The 14,404-nt window shown below is 46.7% G+C and overlaps 1 protein-coding gene across 1 annotated transcript; it reads left to right on the top strand.

Moving 5' to 3' along the window:
* The first annotated feature begins 6,206 nt into the window (after positions 1 to 6,206).
* LOC121339796 (acrosin-like) lies at positions 6,207 to 8,810 on the top strand. Its single transcript, XM_041411885.1, has 5 exons — positions 6,207 to 6,277; positions 6,521 to 6,727; positions 7,065 to 7,330; positions 7,564 to 7,709; positions 8,190 to 8,810. The coding sequence occupies exons 1-5, from the start codon at positions 6,207 to 6,209 to the stop codon at positions 8,808 to 8,810; spliced, it is 1,311 nt and encodes a 436-aa protein (XP_041267819.1).
* Positions 8,811 to 14,404: the final 5,594 nt, after the last annotated feature.

The raw sequence follows: 14,404 nt of genomic DNA, 5'->3' as shown, positions 1-14,404 counted from the left end.
GCATTTATCAAGTCTGGAGCTGATGGGAGCATGAGTCACCACTTAATTTTCTCATCAGTGGAGGCCAAATTTTCAAAATATTTTTAGACGCATTTCCACAGAGATTTCTGCCAGCCAGTGACCTAAAGAGTGACAAGAAAATGAGCAATAGCTGCTGCTGAATCAGGCTTTGCTCCCTGCCGCCTACCCTTCTGATCATAGTCAGGGGCAGGGAGGGCAGGTAAATCAAAACCTTTTGGAATTATTACACAGAAAAGAGCCCTGCTGCGCTGATAGGAACACCTGAATTTGTTAAGTAACAAAATAACTTGTGAATTCTTAGGCTGCCTGGTAGGTTCAGATGAACTTTGACTGTATTGCTAGCCCCAGCCAGAAGCAGGTGAGATTAGGAATTGATTGTGATCCATCAGCTGAGGGACAGCCCACAGCCAGCAAGCAGCTGCAGCCCACGGAAGAGGCTGTGCATCTCCCAAGGATCCCGTGCTGCTGTGTCTCATCTGCTCTTGCCTGGGTTCAAAACTGCCACCTGGCACAACCATTTGTCACCCAGGTAAGAAAAAGGAAAGAAGCCTCTGGGTGGCATCCTGTGTGGGAGGGCTACACCTAGTATAACAGTCACAAAATCAAAGACCTGCAGATGTTGGCATGCTGGTGCTGGTTCATCTCTGTAAGAGAAAACTTACTATTCATGGTCAGTTTTCTTATGAAACAATTCCAACTTCTAAGGGAAATCAGGTGTCTGGAAAGGGAAGAAAATAGAAAGGAAAGACAATTGAAGGAAAGAATGAAACTGAAAGGAAATTGAATAAAATAATGAAACTGAAAGGAAATTGAAGGAAAGGCAATTTCATTGATAGGATTAAAAAATTATGGATATCATGTGAGAACTGGTATTCTGCCAGGAAAATGCAGGAAATAAAATTTGAGTCCTGTGACAATAATTGGGTATGAAATTCTATTGACAAAAGCTTTTGCAATTCTGTGCTCCCTCTGTTCTTTAGCATTGTGACTGCAGTTCTTCCCTGTTTCTATCCTTTCTCTGCTGCACAGCCCATACTCAAGATGTCACAAAATTGTTTTATTTCCCAATGCCTTCCCTGTGTAGTATTGCCACTTCTTGTCAACACTGCTTGATGAAGTAAGTGATAAACAGTCTTTTTTTCCTTTTTTTTTTTTTTTAAATTTTAGCTTCTCTCAGTTAGCTGTCCCTAACTGAACCTGGTGTCATCATCAAGATGATGCTCTCATCTGTTCTCCAAGCTCTCGTAGAGACCCTGTCCTGTAGCCAAGAAACCAGGGCAGCTTTCCAAGATGATGCTTGGGGAAGCAGAACTCAGCTTTTTGTGCTGACACTGAACAACTTAACCCATGCAAATTACAGTTCTTGTGTTCTTTGTTGAGACTCGCAGCTCCCCTGAAAGGGAACACCCACATGATGCAGACCTGAAGCTCACTGATGGATCCATTAGAGTCACTGTCAGTCCTTTGACAATCCCAAACTGCTGCTGACATATTTTGCCAAGTTCTCCAGCAAATTCTTCCTTGTTCTGTTTCCTGATATTGCTTCAAATTAGAGAAATGTTGGGAGAATCTCTATTTTTCTTATAAAAATTACAAAAACCCATTTTTTAATCTATTTTTGGTCTCTGTTTGCCTGAAAAATTAACTTTAATTTCCCAGAAGTGGCTCAGGACTACTATATTTGCCTCACACATTCACTCTGCCCCTTCTCCTAAACATACAGTCCTTCAGGTACCTCACAGCGAGTTGCATAAAGCCTTTTTTTTAGAAAACAGCTACAACATCTGTTTATCTGGTCCAATTCTCTGATAAATAAAATATATCCCAGAGGCATAATAGCATGCTAAAAATAAGAGTATGACACAATTTGAGCCAGCTAATCTGGTAACTCAGTTTGCTGCAGCTCACGGAGTGTTAATGTGAGAAGCCTGTATCTTTCCAGCCCGGCTGGCTGTGAGCATCGCGCATGGATCTCTCCCCGAGCCAGAGCCAAATCCCACAGTACTGTGCTGTCCTGTGCTCACAAACTTCCTCCCTCTGGCCTCTGCAGGTGTAAAAACCTGGGGGAATTGTGATATGTGAGATTTTGTGTGAGTCAGGGAGCAGAACAGAAGCGCCGCAGTCAGCGGAGCCTGACGTGTGTCGTGTTTGCGATCGTAGCGCCTGTTTGTGACCCAAAACGTGTAACCTCTCTGATTATAAACGGCATAAAGAGCTGTATGTACCTGCACTGTCACATATCAGTGTAGCAAATAATCTCATGTTAATTATCTATCAGGGCAATATCAAAAAACCCAACAAAATTCAAATCTTACTGGTATCAAGATGATTTTTCAGATGATTTTTGGTAGGGTTTTTTATGTTTTCTTTTAAAGTAAGGTGCATACTATGTGAGGAAAAACTCCTCCGTGTGTATCATTATGTATATTAAATCATTCTCCTCTATGTTCCATAATTTGATCACATATTTTTAGGAATGTATTTTGCTTATCTCTGCTTTCAACAGCAAACTCCCTCTGCTAACTCATCCCGTTTGGATTTTTATCTTTCAATTGAATAAGGACCTTGAATTTTGGCATATGCATAAATATGCTCCAGTATATGGCAAGCAGCAGCTTCCTATGTTTAAAAAATAAATATAGTGAAAAATTTCAATATTTTTTAATACTGGTGAAAATAAAATTTAGTCTGTCAAGATGGCACAGTGATAGTCTTTGAATAGATGCTACTTTGAATGTGTTTTAATTTTTTTTTCCAGAAGCCTCAGTTTAGGAGTTTATTTTCTTAGTAACAAAATATTTGCTCTGAACAATCCCGGAAGCATAATACATTAGTAGAAAGAAAAGAGTATTTATAGCCAGTAATTCAGCTGTTATAAATTATGACTGTAAAGAAAGAGAAAAGGGTTCCTTTTTAAAACTTGCTGCCAGATTCTGGTACAGCAATGCTGAGCAAGTTAAGTAATGTTCTTCTGATGAACAGTCAAGTCTGGAGCAGTTTTCATTTTTAAAAGACTTTATTAAGCATTTTTCTCAAACTCATCTTTTTTGTTCTGTTTTGAGCAGACTTCAATCTGAATAAAACTCTCAGTGACTTTTTAGCCTACATTAAATTCTCACTGACAAACAGATGAGAATTATTATTGATTTTCTCCAGAAAGAACTAATAGGCTTTGCCAAATGAATCATGCAGATCCTAAGTGTGCTATTCATCTATTCAAATCAGTCCTTTGACTTGAAGTGAAAAATTTGGACTGAATGTTGTCCTGGGCGTTACTATTGTTTGGTTTTTTTTACAGTTTGGAAAATGAGAGGGCTGGCAGGCATGGATTCTTGGTAAGTGTGGATTCTTAGTTTCTAGGGAACTCGACCACACCTGGAGACTGGAGCTAACTGGTTTGTGTTAATGAGTGGCTCAGTTATTTATCCCTCCCTGGTATTATGGAGCACCCCAAGTCTCCTGAGAAGCCAGAGCTGACAGTGGAGTTGATCTCCTTCAACTTGGACTCCCTTTGTGTCTGTGTGTCTGTCTGTGTGTCAGTGACGGCCCAGGGCCCTGACTAGCTTCTGAAATACTCCAGCATCTTCCACGGTTTCTGTTCCCTCTGTTCTGGAATTTGTAGATACTTGTGCCCCTCCTATCTTTCAAGAATACATTGTAGATAATTATTATGTTTATTTAATTAGCTTTTTGTTGATTTGAGCTTATTTGGTGCAGTCACTGGTGCTTTTGCAGCACACATTCCATCATCTGATTTTTTCCTAATTAATGGAAGAGTCTGATCACCCACTTCCAACTCGATTTTACATACCCTTGATAATTTTTTTTGTTGTTGTATCGGAATTGATTTAGAGTTGAAGCATGTCTCAACTAATTGCAAGACATAATACCACAAAACTGTATGAATAAACAAATATTAATATGTACTTAACATCTACACCTAGATACCAGTGTTTGTACCCACACACAGAGGATGCTGCTACTGGCTGAAATTAGAAGACAGGAACAATGTAGTTTATCCAAAGTCTGTATTTCTCTAATAAATTTCAAATCAGCATGAGACATATATCCCATTCAAATATTCATCTGTTTAGCATCTTCACCAAAAAAAGAACTGTCTAGATGACCCTCATGCCAGCAGAAGTTGTGGTTCTAGCTGATATTACTCAATTAACATTGTATGAGATTTCTCCAAATGTGTTGACTGCTGTATCCATCTTAAAGGGAAAAACAACCGGAAAAACAACCCAAAAAACACCCAAAAAACACCCAAACCACCACAAAACCCAAAAAACCCCCGACCCCACAACGCAAAACAAACCAAACAAAAAAATCCCCCAAAACAACAACAACAAAAAAACACCCATATCCTTTTAATTTCTCCTGTTTGTTACTAAAATAATGCATTATGAATCTGCCAAGTCTTGCAAGCCAGCACAGTTTCATATTCTGGGCACACCATTAATTTTCACAGGAAAATATGTGTTTAGAATCACTAGGTCTGCTCAAACATTGAATGCAGTTATTTTTCAGTATTTTCCATACATGAAATTTAGCTACCTTGTTGTATCAAAAATCCAGCTCTACTGGCAAACAAACACATTTTTTAAAAAAGCTGGAAGAGGAAAAGGGGAAGGAAGAAACCTATGTGTGACCTCTGGTGGTTTAAGACTTACTCAGAATACTGTACCTTCATCAATGATTAAATGGCTCTCCCTTTTAAAATGTATTGAGCCCTCATTTTTATGTAGGTGGATATTACTACCCCAGAAATTCAACCTCTCACTGAGAAAAAGGGTGATCATAAGAATGGGAAAACAACTCAGATAAGTAAAACCAATGCAAATGTTTCACCAACTCCTTAAAAGAGACTGACAATCTGAAGTGTAAACACATGGGGTCCATATTTCCAGAAATAAGAAATTATGGCAGATGCTCAACTGCCATTGACACATCAGGTAACCATCACTCTGGGAAGACAGGTACTCTCTGAAAACTGGGCACTTTTAATAAGATTGAAAAGAAAGTGCTTAAACACTAAGGTGTCCAAAAATTTAATTTGGTTTGCAAATACACATTTTGACTCTTTTTCAAGTTTCTCATTGTTTTCTTCTTTGTGTGTGTCTTTTCCTTGCTCTGTCTGAAAACAGAAAAAGGGGTAGAAAGCACTGTGTAACTAGAACAATATGTGTATATACACATATAAATTGTATACATCTGTATCAGTCAGCAGTTTAATATTTAGATACCATTTTGATTACATAGTTTATTTTTTGTTTGGTTAAGGATCTTCAGGAGGTTTTCAGAATATATGGGCTGGCACGGAAAGCAAAGCTAGATTTTATCAGATGTATCTCAATGCTTCCTAATACCATGTGCTTTCATCAGTTTTTTCTCTATGCCTTGTTCTTTGTAGGCAGCACTTAGTACTTCATAGTCCTTCAGAGAGAGTGCTGACTGGCTGAGAACTCATCCTGGAGAGCAGGGACACAGGTATTTTCCATTTTAGATACACAGGCCAAAATACCACACATGTATGATCAAACTGACTTTTACTTAGGTACTACATGATAGGAAAAGTCAGTCAAATTGTCATATTTTAAAGAATAAAAACAAAATTGTCCATCTTGCTGGCAAATGGATCTGTGCTTCCCGTGCTGTAGGGCCTGCACACCCTCATCCTGCAAGCAGAGGTGCCTACAAAAAAGTTGGAGAGGGATTTTCTATAAGGACAAGTAATGAGGGAATGATTTTAAGCTGAAAGAGAGGGAATAGTTTCCAGCTGAAAGAGAGCAGGTTTAGAATAGATATTAGGAAGAAATTCTTGACTGTGAGGGTGGTGAGGCACAGGCACAGGGTGCCCAGAGAAGCTGTGGCTGCCCCATCCCTGGAAAAGTTCAAGGCCCACTTGGATGGGGCTTTGAGCACCATCTGGTGTGAGGTGTCCCTGCCCAAAGCAGGGGCTGGAACTGGATGATTGTTAAGGCCCATTCCAACCTAAACCATTCCATGGTTCCATGTTGCTCCCTGTGCCCCTGTGCCAGAGTCTGCAGTGCCCAGACCATGGAACCGATTGCTCTGTGACATCAGCCCAGGGCCGCGGGCGCTGCAGTGCTGGTGGGCACTGCGGCTGTGCTGGCACACGGAGTTCTCGCTCCTGCAGCTGGCACGAGCCACGGGCAGCAATGCTGCTGTTCTGCTTCCTCGTGCTGCTGGCCGCGTTCAGGCCTGTGCAGGGTGTGTGGAACACCTGCGAGTAAGTGGCTCCAGGCTCTGGGAGGGAGCCTGGGCAGCACTTGGAGGCTGCCTGGAGAGGGCCTGCTTGTCCTTCATGGCCAGGCCACAGCCTCCCGAACCCCATGGGGAAGCCTCAGTGCCTTGGGGACAGGCACACACCCCGTGGCCTTCCCTGGCGTGCTGTCCCCACACACCTTGTGGGGAGCTTCTGCTGGAGCAGCAGCAAGCCATGGAGCAGATGGAAATGACTTTCTACTTGCAGAGGGAGCTGTGGGCTCCGGCCCTTGACTTCTGATGCTGAGCGAGGCATGACACGCGTCGTGGGTGGCAAAAGTGCTGAGTCAGGGGCCTGGCCCTGGCTTGTCAGCATCCAAGATCCCTCGGTTTCAGGCACGGGGCATCTGTGTGGAGGGTCCCTCATCAGCACACAGTGGGGCCTCACAGCAGCCCACTGCTTTGCTGAGTCCAGGTAAGCAGGAGCAAGAAACAGGGATATCCCCACAAAATCAGCGGTGCCCTATCATGGGTGCCCTACCAGCAAGTGCCGTACGCTTCTCCCATCTCATTTCTTTGCAGTATGCCCAGTGCCTGGGCAATGCAGAGCCCAGCTGAGAAATTGCTCAGGAGAAGGCTGGGCACATGCCACTGCTTCCTAGACATTCCCAGAGCCTGAGGCATGCTAGAGCAGTCACCGCCTCCACAGTGCTGCTTTCCTCTCTGCCTCAAGAAGCAGAAGGCTGGTCACTGCTGGGCTGCCACAGCTCCAGGCTCTGCTGCCTCTCACCCCTCTCTCCACGTGCCCTCAGGAACATCAGCGCCATGCGCCTGGTGATCGGGGCCACCCAGCTGACTGAGCCGGGCCCTGAGGCCCAGGTGCGCCTGATTAAGCGGCTGCTGATTCACAAGGAGTACGGTCCTGCCGACCAGAGCAACGACATCGCGCTGCTGGAACTCAACGAGCCTGTCCAGTGCAGCCCCTACATCCAGCTGGTCTGCGTGCCCAACGCCACGCTGAACGTGGCACAGCTGGAAACCTGCTATGTCGCTGGCTGGGGTGCCACCACTGCAAGATGTGAGTTTTCAAAAATAGAGGGCAAGCTCAATACACTGTGAAGATGGGTTGGGCTTCTTGACAGCAGAGGCCAAAGCCAGAATAAGGCTGCCCACTCTCTAAAAGCAGACGGCAGGGACAGAGAGCTTCAGCACCCCTGTAGAGGCACAGCCAAACCCTAGGGAAGGGGATCGCCTCCAGATGGGGAAAGTGGCAGGGAGCTGCCGGGTTCTCATTCCTTTCTGTGCTCACAGCTCAACAATCAAGTGATGTCCTGCAGGAGGCCAAGGTCCACCTTATCAATGTCCAGGTCTGCAACAGCAGTGAGTGGTACCAGGGGGATGTCCATACCCACAACTTGTGTGCTGGCTACCCAGAGGGTGGCATCGACACCTGCCAGGTAGGAATGTCACTCAGTGACAAGTCACTCAGCCCCCAGCAGCGCAGGCAGCACCACCCCAACACAGTCCAGCCCCTGCTTTCCCTGGCCAGTCACTCTCATCCCTGGCACCCCACCTTTGCTGGGGTTTCCCAGCCATTCCCCATGTGCAGGGCCTAGCCCAGGACCTCCCTTGTCCCAGAGGCCTGGCACTCTGCCCAAAAGGCCCTGCTAGTGCTCTTTGCAGTCTAGAGATCCAGATGCCAATGCTGGAACATCTGTCCTCTGCACATCCAGAAGCACTGTGCAGAGCTGAGAGAGAGCCTGACTTCATAGGCTCCCAACCCACTCCCAGCCAAGCTTCTGGAGGCTCCAGCACCTGAGCAGAAGCTTGCTCAGCTGAGAATACAGCTCTGTACAGGGCTGTGAGAGAGAAGGAGGCAGCACCAGTGCTGACAGGGGCCACCCAACACCCCCTTAATCCTCTCTGGTTCTCTGCAGGGTGACAGTGGGGGTCCACTCATGTGCCAAGACAACAGCGCTGACTTCTTCTGGCTTGTCGGAGTGACCAGTTGGGGAAGAGGCTGCGCCAGAGCAAAACGGCCTGGAATATACACTTCTGTTCAGCACTTCTATGACTGGATTCTGGTCCAGATGGAACTGCTTCCACAAGTAGAGGCTTCTCGGTCATGGAGTCATTATCCAACCACCTCACAACCGTGGATTCATCATACAAATGCCCCATGGCCCACTCAGAAGCCATGGCCAAGACCACCTCCCACTCAGAAGCCATGGCCGAGACCACCTCCCACTTATAAGCCATGGCCAACAACACTGCCTGCTCCAAAGCCATGGCCAACAACACTGCCCACTCCAAAGCCATGGCCAACAACACTGCCCACTCCAAAGCCATGGCCAACAACACTGCCCCCTCCAAAGCCATGGCCACCAACACTGCCCACTTCTAAGCCATGGCCAAAACCAACCCCCACTCAGAAGCCAAGTTCGATACCCGCACCAGTGGAAGAGATTAAGACCTGCCCATTTCCACTCAAGAAGCTGATGGAATTCTTCACTCAGATGCGGGACCTCCTGAAGAACCTACAGGGAATTGCAGGTTGAGCAGGAGAATGGACAGGATCCAGTGCAGGTTGCATCAGACCATGACTGTTTCCTGCTGAGGCAACGCCTGCTGATCCAAAGGCCGCCTCAGTGCCGAAGGCCTGCTCTGTCTTGCCCACGTTACTCCTCTACATGTATGCAAGTGCTAATGTTGACTTAGTTGCTGAAATAAAGTTGCCTATGTTTGTGGTTAACCATGCTTTCAGTCCAGTTTGGTCTCTTGGGCAAGGCAAGGACTTCCTTGCCCAGGACCTACAAAATGAGGTTGCCTCAGACCACTTGGGCACAAAGGGAGTCACTCTAAAGGGCTGGAACTGTGTCTGATCAGACAGAAGAGTGCTCAGAGTCACAAGATGGAGAAGACTGGCACATCAAGGCTAGGAAGAGGACAGGAGGAGACAATGCCACATGCAGGCACCTTGGGGCACATTGAGGCACACAAGCTGGTGACTAGGGCCTGGCAAAAGCCTTAGCTAACGGAGCAGACCTGGGAAGCTCCTGAGCATGACAAGCAAAATTTCTGACTGTCACAAAGACAGGGAGAAGCTGAAAGGAGCTACAGTGCCCTAAGGAAGAGCAAGATTTCACAGGTAGCAAAGGGACATTGATGTGTAAGGTGACCACACTTCAGAGTGTTTGAAGGAAGAGTTGGGGTCATTCTGGGGAGGAGAACCTGGTAGGAGCAGAAGGACCCAGGAAACTGCATCTGTATTGCCATGGAAGGCCAAGGTGAGCTAGTTAACAGCACCTGCAACACCAAGTCTGTCCACAGGTGGGACAAACCTTGGATTCAGGGGGAAAAGATAGCAGGGAGGAGAGAAGGTCAGAGAAAGAGAGGAGTCAAGGAAGATGAGGGGGATGTGTAAGCATGGCAGATAGGGAGAAGGGAGGATCGAGGAGCCAGTCTCACAGACACAAGCTGCGTCCTTGGCCTCACATTCCAGGTGCCACAACTGCCCTTGTCAGCGTGAGCCCAGAACAGCACTAGCCCTTGTAGACATCAAGGACAGGGAGCCTCCCAGAGGGTGTTGCTGTGGCTGACGTGGCCAGCATGGACCGTGCTGCATCCATGTCCCCCATGCTTTGCACAGGAAGGATGACACTGTGTGGATATCTCTGGCATATGTGACTTGTGCTGCACTGCTTGCCATGGCTGTAACCAGACTGCACGCGTGCATGCTGTCTGCAGGAGCCGTGTGCTCTAGTGGGTGTTTTTTGGGAAGGAGCTTCTGGCAAGCAGCTGCAGAGTTGGGTGGCAGTGAACCTCCTAAAGAGACCATGATACCACACAGGGTGTTTTCCTGCAAGCTGTTAACAGGAAGTTCTGTGAGCCCCTGCAAACAGAGGGGCTAAAATAAAGGTAGAGAGGGACTTTTTACAAAGGCAAGTAGTAATAGGACAAGGAGGAATGGCTTTACAGTGAAGGTAAGTTTAGAACAGATATTAGGAAGAAATTCTTCTCAACCAGAGAAATTCAGTGACTTCAAAGCTGCACTCAAAGCAAATGTCACAACCATCTCCTCCTCAGGAAATGGAAAAGGCCTGTCACAGTCATTACCATGACACGAGCACCTACCAGCAGCTTCCAACTGCTCATTCAAATGCCAAGTGACAGGCAGATGTTTCCAGTAAGAAATACAGTCCTCTCAGAGCCTTGGGTTTCATCATCCACCAGGACAGCATTGCCTCAGCCTTCTCTGGCCGGGGCTGTGACCTGCTGGAGTCACTTGAGCTCAGCCGGGCTCAGCTCTGACCATGGGGCCCAGACACACCACGTGGCACTGCTGGGACTGGAGAGAGGTTTGCTTTTCCTTGTCACAAACGTCCTTGTTAGCAGGAAGCTGTCAGGAGAAGGGGACATAAGACAACTTCCACCCTGCCTATTGTTTTCCCAGCAGCGTTTGTAGTGGATTTCTAAAAGAAGAAATCCCCACAAACTGCAGTTGGGAATTTAAAATAGCACTGGGGACAACGGTGTATGCTCTCTAGTGGCTTGATAATTAAGATAGAGTAGAAACCATTTAAGTAGAAATGCCACTGATAAGTGCAGGGAAGGATTACAAACCCTCCCTCCGCCCGAGCGCTCCCCGCCACGCCGGGACGGGCCCAGACCGCGGGGCCGCCATCGCCGCGACAACGCTGCCCCCTGGCGGCGGCCGGCGGGAGCGCGGGGCGGCCGGCGCTGCCCTGGGAATGCCTGGGGATGGATCCCTGAGCATGGATCCTGGGGATGGATCTCTGAGGATGGATCCCGCGGCGTGGGCCCGCACGGATCCGCCCGGGAACGCAGATACTGCACGATTCTTGCCCCGAGCCGCGCGGGCAGACACCGCTGCAGGCAGCTGCTGCCTCTGACACGTCGCGTTGGTGCTGCCTCAGACACTGGCAATTACTGGTGACCCCTCACTCCGACTGGGTTAAATATTTTCCCACTCCGGGCCGTGTGTTTGCACAGGAAGGATCAGCAAGTCACGTCTGCTGCCGTTCCCTCTGCACCAGCTGCCCGATGTCCTTGGTACCTGGCCATCAGTTCTTAATGTACATCAACATGCTCTGATATACAGCCAGCCTGATCTTTGACTCACCTTTGGAACAGCAACACATTTTCTCAACAACAAATTATACTTTGACATTAGAAGGTGGCAATCTGTAATGGATATTGCAATCTGAAGATTGAAAGAGACTATCTGTGATCTTTGTCCTCAGCCGAGCAAGCTGGAGTCTCTCTTCCCTCCTACACATTATTTGATTGTGGGACATAACCTTGGGATGTACTAATAATCATTAGTCAGAGCTGATGTATCCGTTACGGGCCTGCCCTGCTCGGGGAGGGAAACACTCTCTAGAACAGTAGTAAATCAGCAAAACATGCACTTAAATATACAGTAAAATGTGGTTTTAGACACGGTCCTTCATACATCATGTAGCAAAATGTTTTATTGAGAGAGTCACACACACACTAATGAGGAAAGAGGGCTACCAAGACAAGACCTGTGGAGGGGAAGCAGTTCGGTGGCAGGAAGGGGCTGGGAGAGATCTCTGAGCAGCTCCTGGTCCAGGGGAAGTTGTGACTCCCCAAGTCCTTCTCTGCCCTCTCCTAGCCTTGGACGAGCTGGCAGGAGAGAGAAGGGAAAGCAAAGGAAGGAAGAGAGTCCTGTAGAGCTGTCCAGACACAACGAGCCTTAAGAGCCTGGCAGGGGCAGTGAAAGGGTCCACCTTGCCAGGAGGAATGAGAGGTCTGTTCTGCTGTTCACCAGCTTTGCAGGTCAGGCTGCTACTTTGTCGTTTGGTTTTGCTGCTAAGCAGCTGTCTTTTTGGAGCTGAATGTTGCAGAAATTGTTAGAGCTTCTCCTTTGCTTTTTTACAGGCATTTGTCATTATTATTTAAATGTGAGTGAATAAATAACACATGTATCCGCTGAATGTTTTACTCTCTGGGTTCCTGACCTTGCTGCTTTGTCTTCCTTGCTTTTGTGGTCCTGACTATTTGCAGAAACTGTGCCAAAAGGGCTGGCCAAGCCAGTCAGCCAGATCTCTGAAATGCCTGGGGCCACATCCCACACTGATCTGGGAGAGCCTGAGCTCACACATCCCTGCTGACCTTGATTGCTGGGCCCACAGGGCCCTGGGGCTTCTCCTATGAGTCTTGTCACCCTTCTTGGAGCTGGCCAAATCGGTGCATGTCTGGCTTTTTTTGCTCACTATTGGCAATTCAACCAATGCTGGAAATGTCTGTGATGTCCAAGCTTTGGATCAGCTGTCTTGCTTAGTGCAACCTCTCCACATTACATTTTGTTATTTCTAATTTATTTTTTTCTTGAGTAAGTGTAGCTCAAGCATTGCACTAGTCATAGACATTTTTACTGCCGAAACTATGTTTGATGCCTGTTTGGCTGGTGGGGAGATAGGCTCAGGGGAGGTGTACATTAGCTGCTTTCAGTACTTCTGGCCCCAAACCATGTCACTTCGCTGAGGGATGACAGCCTGGCATGGCCCACAGGTGACTGCAGGCTGAGCTGCCCTGGAGGAACTGAAATCCCAATTCCAGCAGAATGTCTGTGACCAGCCCAGTCATGCACCTAGAGAGGGATATAGGGCAAATCTTTCACGTGTCTCTTCAGTAAATATTAGAGTGGTTTGTGCCTTTGTTTTCCTAATTCTGACATGTTTTTCTCAGAAATCTGTTACAAGAATGAGCACAGACTAATTTCCATATAAGGTAAGTCAGTTAAGAATGAGGATGATTGAATGATTTGCCTTTTAATAAATTAACCAGTGCTCATGTTTTTAACAGCATTAAGAAGAGATAAGACCTCCATTCCTCCTGTCATGGCAACTACAACAAACAGAACATCATTCAGAAGTCAAGAAAAAGACACAGGCACTTTAGGTCTCAGTCAAGAGAGCCACAAAGTAGCAAAACTCATTACTAATTCAGAGGAGCTGTATCCCTCAGAGCTCACCATTACTGGTCTTATTGTTAATAACACTGGAGCACATCAATTTAGCAGAACACAGAGTTTGGCAGAAGGCAGAATGGTGTTGAAGCGCCACTCTCCCAACCAAGCACCTCCATGAGGCCTTCCCTTGCTCTAGTCAGCCTAGAAAGAGGCAGTGCTGGGTTGTGGGGAAAGAGCTGAGAGGAAGGTTCTGGTTTTATAGCCAGAGCAGTCTAGTAACATTAATCCTAGAGAAACAGTGAAAGAGGCCATAGGTATTTGTAATTTATTCATAAAGAGCTATGCCATCATAAGAAACTTTTTAAAATAATATGTGATAGTTCTTTAAATATTTAAGAGTTTGTTGACCTATTTTCTCAGTTAATTAGGATTTTTTTTTTTGGCTGCATTAACAATGACTTGAATGCAGTCTGTTTTAGTCACTACACAGTTCAGCTACACTGGGTTACAGAAACATGATTTCTTTCTAAGGCACATGACACAGGAGTGCCATTGTAAGTGTCTAGATGTGTGCTTAAAAACCTGGAGACTTGCTAGTAGGTAGAGCATAAGCTCAATTAGTGAATATAAAACCATTCACCTGGCATCCTTCTAGTCCTAAACCAAACTTTGTCTTTTCAATTACAGCACTACCCTTGTTTTCTCTGCAGCAAAGGGCTATGGTGCAGTTGCCCTTCTCTTCAAAGTGCAGTGGTTGAGAACATCAAGCTCATCTCTGCAAGCTGCATTTGTGAGTACATTTATTTTCTTACTCATTTCTTTTGCCCAGGCCTAGAAGTGAAGTTGATAAAACCTTGTCCATGTGTACAGCACAAATCACAGTGCAGCAGTATGGTCAGAAACCAGATCTTTCTGAATGCTGGTAGAAGGCACTGTTAGGAAAAGCTGCACTCTGTGCATCATGCTGGAGCTGGAGCAGGAGAGCTCATGTCCCACCTGCCTCCTCTGAAGGCAGTGGTGAGATAAGGGAGGATGTAAGAGCAGGATGACTGACTATCCAGCATGGAGATAGGCAACTAGTGGGAGATGGCCACAGGGCCCTCCTGACAGAGGGGAAGTTGCCACCAGGAAGGCTGGGTGAACCGTCGGAGTCCTGTCATTATCTGCTTGGTTCAGGGGGATTGCTGTGGGCTG

The sequence above is a fragment of the Onychostruthus taczanowskii genome, unplaced genomic scaffold (assembly GCF_017590055.1).
Source record: "Onychostruthus taczanowskii isolate IOZ18803 unplaced genomic scaffold, ASM1759005v1 scaffold38, whole genome shotgun sequence".
In the NCBI taxonomy this organism is placed as follows: Eukaryota; Metazoa; Chordata; class Aves; order Passeriformes; family Passeridae; genus Onychostruthus; species Onychostruthus taczanowskii.
The sequence above is the reverse complement of the archived record's forward strand: the minus strand, read 5'-3'. Positions and strand labels throughout refer to the sequence as shown.

What these genes read in the sequence shown, in the direction of transcription:
- LOC121339796 (XM_041411885.1), top strand. Translation starts at nt 6,207, where the DNA reads ATGCTGCTGTTCTGCTTCCTCGTGCTGCTGGCCGCGTTCAGGCCTGTG. An exon ending in GGTGTGTGGAACACCTGCGA is followed by an intron (nt 6,278 to 6,520) that starts GTAAGTGGCTCC and finishes TTCTACTTGCAG; the next exon opens with AGGGAGCTGTGGGCTCCGGC. An exon ending in GGGTGCCACCACTGCAAGAT is followed by an intron (nt 7,331 to 7,563) that starts GTGAGTTTTCAA and finishes CTGTGCTCACAG; the next exon opens with CTCAACAATCAAGTGATGTC.